At 47.9% G+C, this 14017-nt stretch overlaps 1 protein-coding gene across 4 annotated transcripts in view; it reads left to right on the top strand.

Annotated features, from left to right (window-relative positions):
- RXRA (retinoid X receptor alpha) overlaps positions 1 to 14017 on the top strand; it is a 190036-nt gene that overhangs the window by 143763 nt on the left and 32256 nt on the right. For 2 of the 4 annotated variants that reach the window (XM_048512638.1, XM_048512636.1), the window contains exon 5: positions 9086 to 9142. The exons of the other annotated variants lie outside the window; for them this stretch is intronic. In XM_048512638.1, the coding sequence (XP_048368595.1) occupies positions 9086 to 9142 (57 nt within the window). The remainder of the gene's footprint in view (positions 1 to 9085; positions 9143 to 14017) is intronic. 4 annotated transcript variants of the gene reach the window in all.

The raw sequence follows: 14017 nt of genomic DNA, 5'->3' as shown, positions 1-14017 counted from the left end.
GTAAAAATTGGGACCCTGGTCCTTTTACAGCATGGGAAGTCCCACTCACTGCCAAAGCAATGGCACACAGGAATGCAGCCTGGCCTGGTCCATACTTCCTGAAGCTACCTACTCTCAGAGGTGCAGAGGATACTACTGCCAAAGGATGGTTCCGGGTGTGTGTGTGTGTGTGTGTGTGTGTGTGTGTGTGTGTGTGTGTGTGTGTGTGTGTGTGTGTGTGTGTGTGTGTGTGTGTGTGTGTGTGTGTGTGTGTGTGTGTGTGTGTGTGTGTGTGTGTGTGTGTGTGTGTGTGTGTGTGTGTGTGTGTGTGTGTGTGTCTCTCTCTCTCTCTCTCTCTCTCTCTCTCTCTCTCTCTCTCTCTTTATTTGAAGAGTTCCCAGAGACAGGTTCAGAATGGGGAAGGAAGGGGCTGAGTAGATGCTGGGGCTCAGATGAGCTCACTGGTCTGTCTTTGGGAGACTGCGTCAAATTCGTATTTCATGGGAAAGTGATTTTTAGAGTAAAGGAGGGCTCGCCCCCTACCCCCCCCCCCCAATGGATGGCCCAGCAGTATGTCCTTAGATCCTGGAAGCTAAGCAGGGTCGCCTTTGGTTAGTTCTTGGATTACTACACAGAGGAAGTCAATCCAACTACCTTTGTTGGTGTCTTGCCCTTGAGAACCCTACAGAATTACCATAAATCGACTGTGATTTGATGGCACTTTACATCCACACATGCGAGACTCGTGGTTCATGTTCAGACTCCAAAAGCATCAACCTAGAGCAGGGGTGGGCAATTATTTTTTCCATGGGGCCGCATAAGAAACAGAAAATATTGTGGAGGGCCGGGCCAAAAGGCTGAACTCAATTCGGCTTAATGAAATGAACTACCATATATTGTATTTTACATGCCAGGCAAAGTTTGCCATTGCCTGCCTCGGAGTAGCAATCCTTGAATTTTCTTCTATGGGAAGGCCTTCCGCTTCTGCGTGCATAGATAGGCTAATAAGACTGGATTACTATCGGCTCATTGGTCTAGGGCAGGGGTGGGCCAGTCAGGGTCATCCGGCGGGCTGGATGTGGCCCGCGGGCCGTATAATGCCCAGGTCAGACCTAGAGGCTGATTATACACTGGTGCTCTGCCCCGCGCGGATGGGAGTTTCTGTTTGGGGCAGAGCTTCTGTTATGGACCCTCCCCACCGCTGCATGGCAGATCCCATAATCTCTACTGTTCGTGAGAGTGGGCAGAAAGCAACCTTTCTTTCTGTTTTGTTGGGAAGATGGAAAAAATTCCCCTGCGTTATTCTTTGCCTTGGGCTTTTTTCCTCCACCCCACCTCTCCTACTCTACTTCTGCCCTCCAGTGCAAACTGAGGCATTAAAAAATGTTATTTCTACTTCAAGCATCTGTACTGTATTAGATCTATTAAAATAATGATAGATCTAATACAGGAATATTGAAATACCAATGAATATTGCAATAATAAGCCTCTCTTTCCTCCTGTGGCAGCAGCAGCAGGAAGTGTGCGTGTCTGTGTGTTTGTGGGGGGAGGAGAATATCATTTCTAAGACATCGTCCCCTTCTTCAGCAGAGTGTGGTCCAGGGAATTGCTTTGCCTTTTTCATTTGGAGAGGGGATTATTTTTGGAGAGGGGCTACAATATCGATATGACAGCAATTTAAAGAGCTTTAGTCAGGGACGGAGAGAGGGGGAACTGCGCCCAGGGCGAGCGTGAGCCCTGTGCCCCTGTCCGCCCCCACCATGCCCCAGAATGCCCCCACCATGCCCCCACAGGGGTACATGCCCGGTGCGTCACGCACCCCCCGTCTCCTTGGCACTACGCCACTGATTTTAGTAAAGCCAGCAATCTTGCGACTACCAGGCATGATGAGATGTGTGCCTTTAAGAATGAGTTGAGGGGCGGCATTAAGAGAATCAGGAAAATCAGTTAGAACTGAGACCTAGGAGAATTCAGCAGGCAAGCTGTCTCCTCACATGTGAACAGAGAAACGCTAGGAGACCCCACAATAAGCCCAGTGAAGAGCCCCGAGGAAAGCGTTCCATGCATAATGGGTCAGAGAATTTGGGCTGGGAATGAGGCTACTATGCGTGGGAGCCCGGGTTCACTAAAGTAGTCCCTACTGGTCTTGTTGGACCAGCCTGGCCGGATCCAAGGCAGCTTCCTACATTCTAGTCCCCAGAAGTGCCCAGAAGGTATTTTTTTCTCCATGGCTGTGCAGCTAAGAGCAAGTTCTTTACAGGTAGAAGCCCCCAGGCTCAATCAGTGGCTTCTCTAGAGGTCTTCCAGGATCTCAGCTAGCAGCAGTTAGAAAGGCCCTTCCTTTGCTTGGCCTCTAATCAGAAGAGACAGCGCTGAGCTAGCCAGACCAGTGGTCCAGAAGCACCCTCCCCCATCTGAAATATCTGAGTCATTCAACTCTTAGCGGTCAGGTTTCCATGCTTAAAATGATAACACAATTTGTCAGTAAAACTTGTAAATGAATAAAGGGCAGCAGACTTGAACTCCAGTGTTTTGTAGGGAGTATAATTGTAAAATGGCGGCATTAAGTATAATTGTATAATGGGCGGCCTTTGGTAGCCCCTTAAGAACATAAGAAAGAGCCTGCTGGACACAGACCAGAGTCCATCTAGTCCAGCACTCTGCTACTCGCAGTGGCCCACCAGGTGCCTTGGGGAGCTCACATGCAGGATGTGAAAGCAAGGGCCTTAAGAACATAAGAACGAGCCTTCTGGATCACACCAGAGTCCATCTAGTCCAGCACTCTGCTACTTGCAGTGGCCCACCAGGTGCCTTTGGGAGCTCACATGCAGGATGTGAAAGCAAGGACCTTAAGAACATAAGAACTAGCCTACTGGATCAGACCAGAGTCCATCTAGTCCAGCACTCTGCTACTCACAGTGGCCCACCAGGTGCCTTGGGGAGCTCACATGCAGGATGTGAAAGCAAGGGCCTTAAGAACATAAGAACTAGCCTACTGGATCAGACCAGAGTCCATCTAGTCCAGCACTCTGCTACTTGCAGTGGCCCACCAGGTGCCTTGGGGAGCTCACCTGCAGGATGTGAAAGCAAGGGCCTTCTACTGCTGCTGCTGCTCTTGAGCACCTGGTCTGCTAAGGCATTTGCAATCTTAGATCAAGGAGAATCAAGATTGGCAGACAGAGATCAACTTCTCCTCCCTAAATCTGTCCAAGCCCCTTTTGAAGCTATCCAGGTGAGTGGCCATCACCACCTCCTGTGGCAGGATATCCTTCCTCCTCTTCCCCACTCTAGCCTTTTCCCTTTGGCTCCACCCATCCTTCTCTAACTGCATCCCTCTTCCTCCTGGCTCCATGTTCAATGTTTAGTGCTGGCGGTGGCGGCATTGAGTCCTCAGACAGCCCTTGGGCCCAAGCAGGTACCCACATGGCTGACTGCCGATGTCCAGGGCCAGGAGATCTTAAGGCAGTGATGGCAAACCTTTTCGAGACCAAGTGCCCAAACTGCAACCCAAAACCCACTTATTCATTGCAAAGTGCCAACATGGCAATTTATTTATTTATTTATTTATCGTTTCGTCTTATATACCGCCCGATCCCCGAAGGCAATTTAACCTGAATACTGAGGTTTTAGTTTAGAAAAAACAGTTGGCTCCGAGGCGTGCGTTACTTGGGAGTAAGCTTGGGGGTAGTCGTTGGCTTTGCTTTGAAGCAACTGTGCAGCTCTTCCAACGGGTGAATCACGACCCTAGGAGGGTTTAGAAGCAAGCCCCATTGCCAGCAACTGAGCTTACTCCCAGGTAAAGGATCACACTTTAGTTTTTTGCATGAAAATCAGTGGGGTTTAACAGCACTTGACAGGGTTACCTACACTGCTTCCCCAAAACTAGGTCTTCGGTTTAATGCTAATAATTGAGCCCAGCGGCCCAGGCCAGCTTAGATGTGTGTGTGTGGGAGGTGGGGGTGACTCTGTTTGCGCGTGCCCACAGAGAGGGGTCTGAGTGCCACCTCTGGCACCCGTGCCATAGGTTCGCCACCACTGCCTTAAGGCTTAAGCCATCACGACATTAAAACAGAGTGGGTGACCACCTGGCATCCAAAGCTAATCAAGCTAAGTACCAGGTGAACAGTTTCAAGGAGGAATGTCAAGTATGGTGGAGCTACCGCTATTTAGGCCCAAAAACAGCACCCCAGGGACGGTAAAAACACCATCCCTGGGCCGCTAGTGCCGTGCATTCCCCCACAAAACAGCGGGGAAACACTGCTTTCAAAACATAGGGGTTTTTTGGAAAGTGGCATCTTGCTGCCGGTGCCATGTGAAGGGCATCGTTGTGAGGGCACATCTTTCAGGTGCTACCTGTTTGCATCTTTTGTTTACCTTGTCTTCCCTCCGAGGCTCCGGAGGAAGAAGGGACATGCCCACGCTGCCCTCCGACCCCCGTGGGTCAGTGGGCAGCGTGGACAGCTTCTTCTGCCACCGTGCAGAAACGACCTTAGACAGACCACGTTGAAATGATCTTGGCTTGGAAGAACAGCAGCAGTTAAAATGAACGTACTTCCAAAACTAAACTTTTTAAAATTTCAAATGTTACCAGTTTATATACAAGATAAAGTCCTGACAGATTGGCCAACTCAATTAAATACATTTATTTGGAAGCAAAAAAACCAAAACAAAACCCAGAATCAAATTCAATCCTACAAGAAAGGAAGAAAAGAGGGGGTCTTGCTGAGCTTAATGTGAAGTGATGTTATTTCCCCATGGCTGACTTGATTTGGATTACAGACTGGATTAAAAATCTGAGGCAAGGAATAAAAATAGAGTCAGTGGACTTGACTATAGGTGTACGTCGTTATTTATGGCCAGAAGAATTATCACAGTTGACTGACATAAACTGTAAAGACAAGCATGTACTAAGAAGAGGTTTACTTGGAGTCTGGGCAAAAACATGTTAAAGATTAACCATTAATGATTAATGTCCCCAACGGAAGCTTTTTTTGGCACGACCACCCAAAAGAATAATGATACCATAAGGGCATGATTAATAAAGGGAAAATTAAATCTTAGCATGGAATCAAAGGCCCCTTCCGCACACACAAAATAATGCGTTTTCAAACCACTTTCACAACTGTTTGCAAGTGGATTTTGCTATTCCGCACAGCTTCAAAGAGCACTGAAAGCAGTTTGAAAGTGCATTATTCTGCATGTGCGGAAGGAGCCAAAGAAAAAGGTGAGAATATTCAATGCATGATATATTTTCAAATATCATCAAGACTAAGAAAAATTTAAAGAAAAGTGCTTTAAGAGAAGTAAGTGTCAGAATTTGAAAAGGAAATCAATCAGTAGAAATAACATTTATTGGGAAGAATATACAAGTTATTATTTAAGTATGATACTGAAGCAACAAATTAAAACTTGCATGGTAAAATGGAGGCAAAATTTTAAGAATTTTCAGCAATGGGAACATGCCAATCATTGAAGGAAAATTGGTACAAAATATTTTTAGATAGTTCTTAACCCCAGAAAACATTAGGAAAACTGATAAAAAGTATGAGGGAACATGTTGGAAATGTCAAGAAAAAACGGATCATTTTTTCGTGTGTTGGTGGAGCACTAAAAAGGTGAAAAAAATTGAATAGTAATTCGTACAGAAATGCAAAAAATATGGAAGATTAAATTTCAAATGGGTTCAAAGATCATGCTGTTAGCCATTTTTCCAAAATTTTTCCAAAAAGCTTAGTCTATTATTTTCCAAAAAGCTTAGTCTACATATTAATGGCAGTCAGAGTTTCAATTGTATCCAGTTGGAAAATGGAAAGGTTTCCTGATCGAGAAAACTTGGAAGACAAAAAGAGAATACTTTAATATGGCCAAACTGACCAATCTTGTAATTAGAAGATAAGAACATAAATTCAAAGAGAAACGGGAGTTGTATTCTATTATAAGGTGGAAAGGTTTACCAGTGTTCCTAGTCGATTATTTAGAATGTTACTATTCATATTTTCACTAATTTTGAATACTTAGAGAGAAAGAGAGAGAGAGAGATATTTGTAAGTCAAGTATATATAACATTCTAATAACAAGATTATGGTAAAGTCCTCTGGAGCCATTGCCGGAGAGAGAGAGAGACCCTATTCATATTTTTAAAATATACAATATGCTGACAGTTAAAATTAGTTAGGCTGCCTAAATGAGTAATAGTTAAAGTTGTTTTTATCCAGTAGACTACTTAACGTTACTTTAATTTTTCAACTTTCAACTTTTTTTTCTGAATTTCTTTAGTTGGTAAAATAAAAAATATATTTTAAAAAAAGAATGGTGGTGTTACCGCTGAGTGAGGAAGCACTCGCTCTAGATTTGGGAGGCCCAGAAATGGTGTTTTGTTGGTGATCTTATTTTGTGTTGAGAGGAAGTGTCCCTTTTTAATATCTTCAGGTAATGTAAGGTTTTTAAATTAAGGTGTATCATTTTGAATTGTGCTGGGAAACTATGGGGTATTTGGTAACACACCTTCAAAACTGCTGGGATGTGTTCCTTGTGGCTCTCCGTAGCTATCAGCCTTTCAACTGTACTTTGCATCTGTTGAAGCTACTGAACAGTTTCCAAGGGCAGACCTACCCAGTGCAAAGTGAGCTGTTTCCAACTAGGACTTGTGTTTTAAAAAAAGAAAAGTGCTGAGGATTCTTCGGTGGCTGTTTCCCTGCATTCAGCATCACCTGTTGAACTTACTCGGGCTTGTCTGGGATGGCAAGATGCGCTCACCTTGCTTCCCCACCTGGCTACAGAAATTAATCACCAGCTTTTTCACTTTTGTGAGATGCACGGCCTCCCTTCATTCCTACGTTGCTCGTTGAGGCAGGATTGAGTGTACCACGTTGGTTGTCTGTCAAAACAAAGCAAATAATGAGAAGAGAAGAGTTTGGATTTATATCCCCCCTTTCTCTCCTTGTAGGAGACTCAAAGGGGCTTACAATCTCCTTGCCCTTCCCCCCCTCACAACAAACACCCTGCGAGGTAGGTGGGGCTGAAAGAGCTCCAAGAAGCTGTGACTAGCCCAAGGTCACCCAGCTGGCGTGTGTGGGAGTGCACAGGCTAATCTGAATTCTCCAGATAAGCCTCCACAGCTGAGGCGGCAGAGCGGGGAATCAAACCCGGTTCCTCCAGATTAGATCCACGAGCTCTTAACCTCCTATGCCACTGCTGCTCTTAGGAGGAAAGCATGCTAGCTTTTAAAAAAATCTAGATAGATTCTGAGCCTAGCCAAGGTGAATTATCGAAGGGTTTGGGGTAATGATAGTCCTTTTTGAAACAGCTGCCCCTGGAGCCATTGCCTGCTCTGGTTCTGAAGAGGCTCTTGTTTTGATGGCGGCATTGAGGACAGGACGGGCAAGAGCTCTCCCTTTTATTCCTCTTGTGGACTTCATTAAAATCCCTCTTGGAACACAACAGGGTGTGCTGGGGGAGCAGGTGGAGCCTGCAGATGGAGTTCAGAACATGGCTGTAGCACCCAGGGAATGGAGGAGAGCCCCTTCAGAGCAGCCGCTGCCCAGAGCCCTTCCCTTAACACAAAAGGGCACTACAGCCTTGCTTCCAAAAGATAATAATGTGGAAGCTGAGCGTCTTAGGATGCTAAACCTCCTGGACCGACGTTTCATCCTCATAAACTTTTGAAAGAGACATACGAAGCTGGCCCTGTGTTGCTCTGTTTATCTTGGGTGCTGCAAGAGATCGTGGGCTGCTTCTTTTGGATCAGGTGATGCTGTCGCTTCAGGCAGCAAAATCTCTCGCATAAACCCTGGACTAACCCCCCCTCCCCGTTCACTTCAGGGTATCCCCCCCCCCGTATTTTTCCAGGCCTGCCTCCCTGTGCCAGATTTTTGTGGTGCCCCTTCTAATTTAACAAGTGGCTTTCTACGGCCAGATACATTTTGGAGGGCTCCCGTTGCCACCCTTGCCTGGAGGGTCCAGGCTGCCAAGCTGCCATGGCGAAGAAATGCGTCCCAGCACCTTGGCAGGGGAGAGTTCCCGCAGCCGCGTGCCACGTGCAAGAAGGCCCCCATCCCTTCACAACCTTTGGACCTTGCCCTCCTGCGACATTGCTGGCCTGCCTGTAGTAAATAGGGCCCACCGTATTTGCAGGGTAGGTGCATAGAAGATACTATTACGGAAACTACACCTCCGCGTACGTATACTCAATACATGAGTCATAACAAAGTGAATCTCAAACCATATTCAAGCAATATCCCAATTTCTGTTCCTTTAGATAACTTTAGAAATAATTTCCACACATTCAACAGGTGAAGCTAACTTCTGAGGTGCTATAAAACCTCCGGATATGGTTTTATTTCGTTATCCTTTCTCAAGCCCATATAATAGTAACTCGATGAAAAGCAACGTTTCACAATGAAGGCTCTTCTTCATCTCAGACCTAATGCTTTTTGGGGTGCTGTGTGGTTCCGGGCTGTATGGCCGTGTTCTAGGAGCATTCTCTCCTGACATTTCGCCTGCATCTGTGGCTGGCATCTTCAGAGGATCTGATGGTGCCAGCCATCTGAAGATGCCAGCCACAGATGCAGGCGAAACGTCAGGAGAGAATGCTGCTAGAAAATGGCCATACAGCCCGGAAACCACACAGTACAGTACTCCCTTAAAGCGATTAAGGCCGCGGGAGCCTTCCCCATCACACTAATGCTTTTTCTCTATGTCAGCAGGTTCCATTCAGAGAGTTTGGGATTCACTTTGTTATGACTCATGTATTGAGTATATGCACGTAAAGGTGTAGTTTCTGTAACAGTATAGTAAGTAGGAGGAAGCCGTGGAAGGCTGGGCACATTTTTGTAAAATGGATGAGGAGCGTCACCTCCCGCCGCTGCCCAGCCCTTTTGATGTGAATGATTGTTTTGCAGCTTGGTCCAAAGGCAAGCACCACATAGGCCGACGGCACTATAAAAAAGAATAATCCTAACACTAAAATTATGTTGTGACCCGCCCGGAGCCCTTCGGGGAGAGGGCAGGAGATAAATTCAATAAAACATAAATAAATACATAAAAGCGCAGCAGCGAAACCTTTGCTATAACGTTGTTTCATTTCCAAATTTTTACTCTATTACAGGGATGGAGCACCATCCATCCCGGCCCACAAGACTCCCAGGAAGGCAGGAAGAACAAGGTATTATTCCCGTTTTCATCTTACTAGACCAGCTGCTAAGCAGCAAAGCCGTGCTGATATAGCCTAGAAGGGTCACTGCAGGGCACAGTTGAGGAGGGGAGGGGACACAGCAGCCCTCCCCGCCAAGGCCATCTCTCACGGGCCCCCCACAAGCTGCTTCATGGGATCATTTCCCCCTTTTGTTGCCCCCCCCCCCTTTAAAGGCTGCTTGATTTCTGATGCAATTTCTTTAAACAGGGTCTGTTCCCAAGGCAGCTTCCCTATTCAAAAGTGAGACCTCCTAAGACCGTGGTGGCGAACCTTTGGCACTCCAGATGTTATGGACTACAATTCCCATCAGCCCCTGCCAGCATGGCCAATTGGCCATGCTGGCAGGGGCTGATGGGAATTGTGGTCCATAGCATCTGGAGTGCCAAAGGTTCGCCACCACTGTCCTAAGGTGTCAGCCACAATTATTCACCCCCAGAGAGCAACCATCAACCCTGATGATGGGGAAAGCTACCGTGCTCAGTTGTAGCTGCTCACTGGCGGCGGGCAAACTGCCGCCCCACCCTCTTCTGGGTGACTACCCAGGGCTGCTTCCAGCGAGCATTGAGGAACACTCGGTCCCAGTTGTACCTTCTTCGTGGACAGGGTGCTGGCAGGGTGCCTGTCTGGCTTATGTCCCCTGGTGAGAGCAGGGGAGAAGAGAACTTGGTGGCTTTTGGCAGGCTTTGGGTGGCGAGATGGTTGTGCCGAGGAGCCAAAGAGTCGCTCTCGAGTACTGCGCGACTGGGATGCCAGGCAAGGTTAACGCCGGGGAGGTAGGCCGCTTGTGGAAGTGTGGAAGGGAGGTTGTCGTTGCCCCTCCTAATGGGGAGGCGGTCACAGCAGAAAAGGAGACTCTGAAAATGAGGAAGGGGATTCTCCATTCTGTGCACACACCCCTCCCCGAGGTTAGATTGTTTTTTTGGCTGGCTTTTAAGAAAAGTGGTTGTGTTTTGCTGTTGTGCTAAGGCTCTGTAGTGGTCTGTCTACTCCTGAGAGGGGAAAATGTGCCGAAGTAGGTTGAGAAACCTTGCAGGTGGACCAGTGCGTGGTGACATCATGAAGAAGCCCCTCCCCCTCCCCAATACTTGCAGTTTGGGTGGAGGTAGCCCAGAGCAAAGCACCCTGGGGGAAAGTTCCTAGTGCCAGAGATGTCCGTGCTTGCAAGTTGGAGGTTCTAATTTCAGTCAGAAGAGGGGCCGCCGCTACCCATGTGGGGGGGGGGGGGGACTGAAATGTCCTATGGATAACACAACGGTGGCTCACAAATGCTGCCTTAGCGTGTGGGGTCCTGCCCATTCCTGTCTGCAGCTGAAATGTCTCATTGCGTTTTGCAAGAATGCAGAACAACGCACGGGCCGCTCGCATGCCTCGATGCTGTCGGTGATTTTTGGAGGAACTTCTGACAACTAATTTTTCCTCCTCTGTGTGTGTGTGTCTCTCTCTCTTCGTCCCCATCGTTCTTGGCCTTCTTTGCCCCACTGCTCTTCTCTCTAATTAGCTGCTGGCAGTCTGGGTGGCTTTGTCAATGTCATCATGCTGCATCTGCGTGACGATGTCGCCAGTGCTCAGGAGCATCGAGTCACTGCAGCCAATTAGATTGAGCGGCCCATGCAAGGAAGGGGGAGCGTAGCATTCGACAGCCCGGCCAGCCAATGCAGTGGGGGAGGGAGCAGGTGATACCGGAAGAAGAGCGTTTGGGGTGGGGGTGGGGGCGGGGTCTCATGTCTTACGTGCTGCTTTTCCAAATTGGAGAATATTTGACTTAGCCTTTATATAAACTGACTTGTGAAGTTCTCTGTGGCTTCTGATATACATCTTCCTCCCTCTTATGGGCATGTTTCAGAACACAAACTAGAGACGTGAGGCAGAAGAAATGTTTGGTTATTTTTACTTATTATGTGAAATCCAGACCCAACAACCCCCCCCACCCCCACCCCCCAATGCACAGTATTATTTAAAGGCCTGTGTGTGGTTTTTCATCAAACCATAAGGACATAAGAACTAGCCTGCTGGATCAGACCAGAGTCCATCTAGTCCAGCACTCTGCTACTCGCAGTGGCCCCCCAGGTGCCTTTGGGAGCTCACGTGCAGGATGTGAAAGCAATGGCCTTAAGAACATAAGAACGAGCCTGCTGGATCAGACCAGAGTCCATCTAGTCCAGCACTCTGCTACGCGCAGTGGCCCATCAGGTGCCTTTGGGAGCTCACGTGCAGGATGTGAAAGCAATGGCCTTAAGAACATAAGAACGAGCCTGCTGGATCAGACCAGAGTCCATCTAGTCCACAGCTTCCTCTGCCACGCTGCAAGAGTGGCTGGGCCCATCAGGTGCCTTTGGGAGCTCAATGCGCAGGATGTGGAAAGCAATGGCCTTAAGAATATACAAGAACGCAGCCTGTTGGATCAGACCAAAGTCCATCTAGTCCAGCACTCTGCTACGCGCAGTGGCCCATCAGGTGCCTTTGGGAGCTCACGTGCAGGATGTGAAAGCAATGGCCTTAAGAACATAAGAACGAGCCTGCTGGATCAGACCAGAGTCCATCTAGTCCAGCACTCTGCTACGCGCAGTGGCCCATCAGGTGCCTTTGGGAGCTCACGTGCAGGATGTGAAAGCAATGGCCTTAAGAACATAAGAACGAGCCTGCTGGATCAGACCAGAGTCCATCTAGTCCAACTCTCTGCTGCTCGCAGTGGCCCACCAGGTGCCTTTGGGAGCTCACATGCAGGATGTGAAAGCCTTCTGCTGCTGCTGCTCCTGAGCACCTGGACTGTTAAGGCATTTGCAATCTGAGATCAAGGAGGATCAAGATTGGTAGCCATAGATCGACTTCTCCTCTATAAATCTGTCCAAGCCCTTCTTAAAGCTATCCAAAGTGATCTTTTTAAAGCTAAACAAAAGTGATCTTTCACATTAGCTATCACTGATTTTATCATTCTGTGACTGATCTTCCCACCAGCAGCTTGGCTGGTGGTTCTTAGACAACCGGCTGAACCAGATCTCAGCTGACAGATATTATTGGGTGCAAGCTGTCCGTGCAATTGATCCCATCTTGTCAGCCAGCAACATAAAACTCGGATTGTGGAGTCACTCCATGTATCCAGGAAAGAGCTTTTTTAAAAAAAAACAGGCAACAAACACACACGTGCTGAAGTTTGGTTTTTCAGTGGTGAATTTCCTCATGGCAAATCTGGAAATGTAAATTGGAAAATTCTTCCTCTGACTGCATTGGAAAAGGAAGTTTCTATTAAGTCATAATGTGATTAAAGCATCTCTTACTTAAAAACGAAAGAGTTCATGATGCCATGCTACTGTCAGAGAGAAAGGCTGAGGAATATTGGGCTGAAAATCATCAAAGACCACCCACGGCAGCCTGAAGGCCTTTGTAGAGAAGAAGAAGAAGAGTTTGGATTTATATCCCCCCTTTCTCTCCTGCAGGAGACTCAAAGGGGCTGACAATCTCCTTGCCCTTCCCCCCTCACAACAAACACCCTGTGAGGTAGGTGGGGCTGAGAGAGCTCCGAGAAGCTGTGACTAGCCCAAGGTCACCCAGCTGGCGTGCGTGGGAGTGCCCAGGCTAATCTGAATTCCCCAGATAAGCCTCCACAGTTCAGGTGGCAGAGCTGGGAATCAAACCCGGTTCCTCCAGATTAGATACACGAGCTCTTAACCTCCTGCGCCACTGCTGCTCACTGTATTTAAGCGGCAGGGGCTCTTCTGTACTTCAGGACCCAGATTCTGAAATGTGGATTTCCACTTGCAGAACTCAAAATCTGGCCTTCAAGAGGATTTCCACACAGATTTCAGTTGTTTCAAATCTCTTCTAGTAGATTTCCTTTTGTACTTGAACGTATTTGTAGAACATCTCAAAAAGGATATCGAAAAGATAGAAGAAGTGCAGAGAAGGGCAACGAGGATGATTGAGGGACTGGAGCACCGTCCTTATGAGGAGAGGCTGCAGCGTTTGGGTCTCTTTAGTTTGGAGAGGAGGCGTCTGAGGGGGGATATGATTGAAGTCTATAAAATTATGCAGAGGGTAGAAAATGTCGACACTTTCTCACAATTCTAGAACCAGGGGGCATCCATTGAAAATGCTGGGGGGAAGAATGAGGACTATTAAAAGGAAACACTTCTTCACGCAACGTGTGATTGGTGTTTGGAATATGCTGCCACAGGAGGTGGTGATGGCCACTAACCTGGATGGCTTTAAAAGGGGCTTGGACAGATTTATGGAGGAGAAGTCGATTATGGCTACCAATCTTGATCCTCCTTGATCTGAGATTGCAAATGCCTTAGCAGACCAGGTGCTCAGGAGCAGCAGCAGCAGAAGGCCATTGCTTTCACCTCCTGCCTGTGAGCTCCCAAAGGCACCTGGTGGGCCACTGCGAGTAGCAGAGAGCTGGACTAGATGGACTCTGGTCTGATGCAGCTGGCTTCTTCTTATGTTCTAACCTTCAGGGAATTCTTTCCACCCTGGTTTGCCTGCTGAGGACTCCACTGACTCTGTGGCATGGAAATTCAGCACCCTGCACACCCCTCTGGGGCATTTGGATTCACTCAAGGGGCGGACTTGTCCTCTGGCAAGCTCAGCCAGCGATTCCTGGGAGCTGCATTTTTTCAGGGGTTGGCTGGCCAAAGTGGGGTCAGGGACCTTCTCAATGTGGAGTCCCAGTCAGCTGCCGAGGATCACAGGGGCTCCCTGGGACGGACCATTGTTGATTTAGGGTCTCTACCAAGTGGGACCTTGCTCTCCCTCCCCTTCAGACCTACCTAGGGGTCCTTCGGTAACGTCTCAGCTTCCATTAAACAAAGTAACTTCACGGCTTTCTCCCTGAGAAAATTGAGGCAA

The sequence above is a fragment of the Sphaerodactylus townsendi genome, linkage group LG12 (genome assembly GCF_021028975.2).
Source record: "Sphaerodactylus townsendi isolate TG3544 linkage group LG12, MPM_Stown_v2.3, whole genome shotgun sequence".
In the NCBI taxonomy this organism is placed as follows: domain Eukaryota; kingdom Metazoa; phylum Chordata; class Lepidosauria; order Squamata; family Sphaerodactylidae; genus Sphaerodactylus; species Sphaerodactylus townsendi.
The sequence above is the reverse complement of the archived record's forward strand: the minus strand, read 5'-3'. Positions and strand labels throughout refer to the sequence as shown.